Here is an 8310-nt window from a genome sequence, read left to right on the forward strand (position 1 = left end):
GCTGTCAAAGGCGGTAATTGCAATCAAGGTATAAGACAACGTTAATAATAGCTTGAGATGGTGAAGTTGGGGGAACTATACACTAAGGGAAAATGTTGATAAGGGAATACCTTGTTATAAAACCTAGAATATCTTGATATCTAATCACAAGAGGATGTTGAATGTAACCTACTAGAGGAAGTTTTGATAAGACAAGAGATCTGTAGTAGATAATAAAATAATCTTCTGTACCCTCAATAACTGTATTAAGATGGGACCCACCCAACCACCCTGCTGTAATTAAAGAGGTTGTAAAGATGTTTTCTTACAATTTTGTATGTGTTTCAGGGACACTGATAGCATCGATTTGAACCATTGTAATTTTCAATCAGACGTCTGTGGTTCCTGAAATTCCACTAGACCTTTGTGAAAGTGAAGTTATAAAACACTTAGATTTAATGGAATAGCAGGAACCACAGACGTGCAATGGTGCAAATATATGCTATCAGTGCCCTATACACATAAAAAATATAGAAAACCTCTTGACAATCTCTTTAAGATGGTATCCACCCAGCCACCCTGCTGTTTTAAAGATGGTGTCCACCCAGCCACCCTGCTGTTTTAAAGGATTATCATGTATTAAAAGCAGAAAGTTTAAAATTATACCAATATTTCTCCAGTAAGGTACAGTAACACTATTTTACATGATTATTTCATTAGACCACACTAACTGAGATATAAAACTAAACTAAAGTGTGAAGCCAGCACAGGGTGAAACACTTGTATAACAACATGTTTCAGGTTCTGTTTTAGTCATCTGAGGACTACACAGTGTGATACTCTGAGTAACAACATGTTTCAGGTTCAATTTAATATTTCTAAAATTTAAACTATATTGCTTAGCTTGGAGAAAGAACTCCATCTTTAAAGTTCTCAAACAAAAGTTATGATATGACCCCTAGGGCAAGCTGTCATTCTGTCAGTTTATATGTCTATATAGACACTAGTATTTGTCTTAAATACCCCACGGCTATCACAATACAGTAGGTAGGTAGGCATTATCATTTACTTTATTGTAAAACACTTTTCAAAATGAGAAAACTTGTCAAAGACTTCTTTTCTAATTGCAGATTTTTAAAAAGCCAAATTTGTGAAGCATTTTCATGTTTTAATCACAGAATTGTGACATAATTTATCTGAAAGTTATAATAAAAGTATTTAGTAGTAATTTTTGAGTAAAGTGACAGTGTTTTTCTGGTTATATCACCATGGTTATTTATAATAAATATATAAAATCAAAGAAATATTATGAAGATAAATCAAGTTTATTTTTGTATAAATTTGACAATAAGGTTAAATTGACAAAGTGTCATTCAAAATAACATCATTTTTTAGTATTTGACGTTTATTTTCTCACAAAGTTTTGACATTTCTTTCAATGTTACATGATTTTTATAAAAATATCTGGAGCAGTGAGTAGAGCAATTTATTTTTTTACAAAATGACATTTTTGTGTCTTTAATTTCAATGCAAAAATTATTTGCAAAGTTTGTGGTATTGAAATAATTGAAGTTTTAGCAAATAGATTGATAGTAGTAAATAAAGTATAGACTATCATTGATATGTTTTATTATTCTCTTTTATTTTCATGTATAAGCTTATTTCCTTTAATTTCAGAACTTTGAAGTGCCAAAATGCCAGCACCAAAAAAATTTGAAAATAATCTGATGGCAGAAAAGTCAGATGATTCCTTGGTGCCAATATCAGAAACACTTCAACAAAATACTATTAAAATTCATCCCCACACTAATACTGATCATATCACTTCTCTATCTCCTCCCAAAGTGACCCCGAAATTCTATCCTCACGGACAAGATGGACCGAAAAGAAAGATAACTCCAATACTGACAGCACCAGCTTATACCAGCCCTCAACGGACCCGTCGATTTGGAAAAACTGATAATGTCTTTAGTGAAATCAAACTAAAAACACCAAAAAAAAGGGCAGTGGAAATTTTCGACAGTTCTAAAATGCGTGCTCCAAAACTTATTCAACCATCAGGATTACTCAGTTCCAAAATTGAGGAAGTAAACCCACAGGACACTGTGAAAATGGACGCTTCAAAAGTTACAAAAACAGATCCAGTTGAAATGAAAATTGCTACAGATACTTCTAATATGACGTCTGCCAACAAAAATGATGATAAGGCCACGAACTCTGCAAAGAATAATAAACAGGATTCTAAAATTTCTCCTCAGGAAAATCTCGAAGAATTCAAAACAGATATTTCTAAGGAGCAGAAAGCCCAAAATTCAGAAACCAAAGAAACAGTTTCTCCAATTTCAGAACAAATTGCTCCCAAACCATCAGCAGATATTCCCAAACCATCAGCAGATATTCCCAAACCATCAGCAGATATTCCTCAACATTCACAGACGTCTCTTCAACAAAAGCTTAAGATGCCAGAAATAATTGTACTGGATAATGTTTCTATGTCCAAAGAAGCCACTGATAACCAGACTGTATCTCAACCAATTCTAACCACAACTGAAACTTCTGGTAATAGACATCAGACTATTGCTATTTCAGTGGCAGGTCCAAACGTGTCTAGGACATCAGGTAAAGCTGATTTTGGAACAGACTCATCCTCAAGAGAGATTCCTGATCCAACCCCTTCTAAGACGGCAGGACAAAAAATTCCTGAAACAACTGATATGTCAGCTGGGGGACAGAGTAAAGGTTCAAAAGAGTCCTCTGGGAAAACAATTACTGGAAGAGAAGCATCTGAAGTATCAGCATCCAAAACCAACCAACCGAAAGAAAATAATGGTAGTGAAGTATCAGTAAAAGAGCAGAATGATAGTCCAAAAGGATTCCCCACATCATCAGAAAAAAATGTCTCTGATGGACAAGCTGAAAATCCAGAGGAGGTCATTAGAAATACAGTTCCTAAGGTTTCAGCTCCAAGACAGACTCTAGTTTCAGAGGATTCAACGCCAAAGGATGTTCCCATAGAAACATCCTCAATTCTTCAAAGCTCAGTATCTGCCGTTGACCACAACACCACCTCTATGGGAACATCATTAAGTATCGAAGACACGTCAGAGAAAGAAAAAGATAAAAGAAATTTAGCAGTTTCAGTAATCAGCGTGTCAAAATCAAAAGGAATCGTTACGAAACATAACGGTTCATCTTCGCAAGCCAACGAAGCACGATCTAAGGGGACACACAAGGACCAAAAGTCTGAAGAAACTACTATGGAAAGGGAACAAAAGTCTCTTGATGGCCAAAAGCCTCTTAATGATTCATCTGATTCACACAGAAACCATGGTCCAAGTGAGACACTGGTGCAGAAAACTTGGGATCGAAATTCTGAAGATGCTGGAGTCAAAGACCAACAGTCCACTGAGATGTTAAACTGGTCTAAACCGAAGGATGTAAAGAGGAAAACGTCTCTACATATCATGAGCACAGCAACAGAAAAGAAGCGAAGAGATTCTGTAGCTTATTTACCCACGAGACCAACTCCTGCTCCAACCAAACAACGACGAGTCAGCCTAGCAACAAACCCTTCCATCCCTAAAAGACGAACAAGTGTACATGAGCAACTGTCAACAAAAACTGAGGTTTCAAAATTTTCTCAAAAGCTGACAAATTTGCTCAAAGAAAGCGGATTTGGTTATAAATTAGAAGAATCATCATTAAAATTGGAAATTCCAGTGTGTAAAATCAGCAATGATCATCAAGAAATTCAGGTAGTATCTGAAACAAGTTTAAAAGATGGTGTACGTTCGTTAAAGCCTGGTGTCACCATCTTGAATGATGGCTGGTTGGATGAAGAGTTCCTAACCTTGTTGAAAACTAGACTAGAAACAGGAGGTGAGTATATTTGTCTTGTTGTTCCCTAGTCACTAGGTCAGAAGGTTATCCCCTTGGTTTGATTATGTGATAAATCGATACAGTGCCTATAGATTATTCAGTTTGGTATGTCTCTAGTTGTATGAGTGAGGCAATAAATTGAGACCTTTGATAATTAGAAATGAAAAAACAGAAAAATAATGCAGCAGAGATGGCATAGTTTCCCTCATTTCTCACAGGATGTTTTAAAAGTGTCCAGTCATTCAAATGAGACAATAACTAGTTTTAAAAATATGTCACTCAGGTGGATGAATTGCCCTGACTGCTCACTATAGGATGTTTTCGGGCTTCATGACAACTTGACTAACAAGGTAAAAAACTAAATCTAGGCTTGGCATTTCCTGTAAACTACATCTTTAGGTCGGTGACAAGAATGTTGTATTTACTATCAAGGAAATATCTGATTACTAGTCTGAGTGGAAGGAAGAAACCACTTGTCATCAAAAACTCTCTCTACCATTCATTCATTCATTCATTCAAAACCCACGACAGGAAATATACTACTTGTTAAAGGAGCATTTACCCTATTTTCTCTATTTCTTTTGATAAAGTTTTCAACTGATGTATTATATACTTGTTGATCAGAGCATATCCCATGGGTTGAATGTTAGACAGAACTATGTTACCTTGGTGTAATGGATCTAATTCTGACCCATGTTAAAAAGAGTGTATTATAATTATTAGTATTATTATTATTACAAGCAGACTAAGATACTTTATATAAAATATTTTTACTAATTAACCTTTGTAAAATATGTAGAACTCAAATCAAGCACTCATTGATATTTATTTAATATGTTTTGAAGTTCGAAGCCAGACCTCTGATAATTTGAAACTTCGATAAGACGTTTGATTTTTTAAAATTGGATTTAGAATTACAAATAACCATATTTATATAAAGATATTAATTCTGACAATCTATTTGATTTGAAGTGAAAATTTCTGAGTTAATTTAGTCAGTTATTTTCATAAGAAGAAATTGGAATAATAGGATTTATACGGAAGAATTTAAAATGAAATTAAAGAGTCTATTTCGACAAGGTAGGTGTTTAAATAATGTGCTCTTTCAGAAAAATTCTTTTTTGGCTTTAATGAAACAAAACATTTTTTATGAATTCAGGAATAATTTATTATTCTGTTTTAGATTCTATTAAAAGAAAGACTTCACTGACAGAACTAGTTCCAGAAACACAATCTAAAGACATACAGAAAGGTAGAAACATTTTATATCTTCCACTGACATACTTATCGAAGAGAAAAGCCATCTTAGATTATTCATACTGACAATATGTTAAAATGATATTAAAATTGATCAGTTGTCTGAAGATCACATAGCGTGAAACTCTGAGTAACAACATGTTTCAGGTTCTGTTTTAATATTTCTATATATTGCTGTATAGTAGGGATGCAGGCTGAAAATAGATCAGTTGTCTGAAGATCACATAGCGTGAAACTCTGAGTAACAACATGTTTCAGGTTCTGTTTAAATATTTCAATATCGCTCTATGGTATGGATGCAGGCTGAAATACATCAGTTGTCTGAAGATCACATATTGTAAAACTCTGAGTAACATGTTTCAGGTTCTGTATTAATATTTCTATATCACTATGTTATATATTTTTTAAGATAATGAAGCAGTACAATTATTAAAGAAATGAATGACAACCCAACAGATTATGATATACAACTTAAAAACTCTCAGATTATCAGCAAATATTTTGATGGCGGTAAGACATATTTTTAAAAAGAAGACTTGGCATTTAGATTCCCAGACTTCCACCTTTAATCACATCACAGCGGTGGGATATTACGTTTAGGCTTTGAGCCCAAGAGCCTTCCATGAGACCCTCCCTCCACCATCTTTTTTCATCATGTGACTATTATTGACTACAATAGATACATAGAGGTGGGATAAAACTGTTTGACCTTGAGATTAAGATCTTTAAGTACACCAATTTCCCATTGAGTGTCGTCTATAATAGTCTATATTATAGACAGTGAGGGGGGCTGACGGTACTTTGTACCATTGCTAGTGCCATGTTAACAAGATAATCTAAAGATAAACTATTATATTGTATTACAGACTGTATTAAAGTATTAGTCAACAAGAAAGATATAATACAAGTTATACTGACTGCTATCACAACTTTTCAAGATAGACAATCTTTACAAACTCTAGCTTGTATGTCTTTATTAAAGATAGCCTCCATTTCAGGTAGGTACCAACATATCATATGACTTCATGAATATTCATTACTTCAATCCCTATAGGGAAACATAGTAGAATAGGTTATAGTTTCGGACACATTGAAAAGACGCTGGTACAAACATATCATGTGACTTTATGAATATTCATTACTTCTGTCCCTATAGGGAAACACGGTAGAATATGTTATAGTTTCGGACACATTGAAAAGACGCTGGTACAAACATATCATGTGACTTTATGAATATTCATTACTTCTGTCCCTATAGGGAAACACGGTAGAATATGTTATAGTTTCGGACACATTGAAAAGACGCTGGTACAAACATATCATGTGACTTTATGAATATTCATTACTTCAGTCTCTAACTCAAGGTTTACCTAGTAAAGAGAAACACGGTAGAATAGGTTATAGTTTCAGACACATTGAAAAGACTCAGGTACAAACATAGACACAAAAGCTGTCATGGTTAGGATGCAAAAGATAGGATTCTATAGCATTCACATCACAAGGACATGTGATAGACGGATCTACCAACCTACGAGCACAGTCAGTTAAACTTCATGTTCAAATAGAAATTTACAGGCATATAAGATAAAATATTTGGTGGTATGATTGCAAAGCATTTTCCCTTTTAAAAAACCAACATTAAAGAATGATTATCTCACCAAAAGTCTTGACAAATAACAGAATAAAACTTGTTTAATAAATACATGTACGAAATAACAATTTGTGTATTTTAGAATCTAACTGTGAGATATTAAAAGAATGTGAAGGGTTGTCCACACTAAACACAATATTTAAATGTTATAATGATAATATTACAGTACAGAAACTTATCTTGACTACTTGGGCTTATATGTCAGCAACAGGTAGGTACAAATAGTCCCACCTTTCCCCTACTATAGTCTAAGATGTGCCATGAACCCAGCTCTCCCTTACCATAGTCTATGAGGAACCCATCTTTCCCCTATTTTTGAATTGTAAGTGTCAATAGGTTTTGATTTTAGATTACTAACTAGAGCTGGTGTAACAATTGATGATCTGAAGATCGCGTATTGTGAGTAAGAACATGTTTCAGGTTCTGTTTTAATATTTCTACCACCTATGTTATATATTGTAGAGAGTTTATGTAAAGACATGTTAAACTATGGTATACACACAGAGATATTGGAGACCATGTCACGAAGACCTGATGATTCTAATATTATTAAACAGTCTTGTTTTATACTAGCTAACTTAGTTAATACAGGTCAGTTTCTGAGAGTTCACAAGGTTAAATATTACAATGTCATAAACACAAACAAACCTTCAACTTTATCATAAATCTTTACTTTGTGACCTAGGCCAGTGCTTTCATGAGACAATGTTCTCATCACCATCTAACACAAATTAATAGCTGTTACAAACTTCGTACTTATACCTTGACTGCAATAACCACCTCTCTGGTATCACAGGTTGCAGCAATTTGATCGGATTGTACCCAAGCAAATACAGCCAATCAGAGGTCTCGACAGAAAAGCTGTAAACACTATGAAGCCAGTGTCTATAAAGTTTTAACAGTATATATTTATCTAGAATATCTGTAATATTTCAGAAGAAACAGCGAAACAGATAATGCTGGTGGGAGGAGTCCATACTGTTATTAATGTCATAGAAAAATATCATCAACATTCAGCTATACTAGAAAATGGTTGTCGAGCTCTCGGCTCTTTCGCTGCTTTCGGTAACTAATAATTTCTTTCTTTTAAATACAGCGACTGGAATGCTAAGCCACGAATGACATGAGCCTTGAGTAAGGATCTGGCATGATGCAGGACTTTTGGCTGATAAAGAGGGGCCTTGAGTGAACCAGGAGTTTGGTTGGTAAATAAAGAACCTTGAATGATCCAGTCTCCTTTAGTTCTCAAGTCTTCAGCAGTCACTTATCATTAGTAACTTTTCTTATTTTCAGATGAAACATGCCTAGATGTCGCCCAGGCTGGAGCCACAAAAACAGTGGTATCAATATTACATGATACAATAGAAAATCTGTCTGTACAAGAGTGTAGTTTATGGGCGTTGGCCTGTCTAACTTCTATAGGTGAGTCTAATTTTACCTTCAGTTGAGACTCGTGGAAACAATGGCTTCACAATTTTTTGTACCTTCAACAAACTACATTCCCAGGGTTAGAGTACGTTCGAAATATATGTTTAAAGACTAGA

The 8310-nt window shown here is 34.4% G+C and overlaps 1 protein-coding gene across 1 annotated transcript; it reads left to right on the forward strand.

Moving 5' to 3' along the window:
• Nucleotides 1-1673: 1673 nt before the first annotated feature.
• LOTGIDRAFT_167490 (hypothetical protein) lies at nt 1674-7839 on the forward strand (the record flags this gene model as incomplete). The annotated part of the gene is made up of 6 exons (XM_009065000.1): nt 1674-3858; nt 5042-5110; nt 5982-6113; nt 6849-6977; nt 7229-7357; nt 7703-7839. The coding sequence occupies 6 exons, from the start codon at nt 1674-1676 to the stop codon at nt 7837-7839; spliced, it is 2781 nt and encodes a 926-aa protein (XP_009063248.1).
• Between the last annotated feature and the right edge of the window lie 471 nt (nt 7840-8310).

Source organism: Lottia gigantea (assembly GCF_000327385.1).
Source record: "Lottia gigantea unplaced genomic scaffold LOTGIsca_67, whole genome shotgun sequence".
Lineage (NCBI taxonomy): Eukaryota > Metazoa > Mollusca > Gastropoda > Lottiidae > Lottia > Lottia gigantea.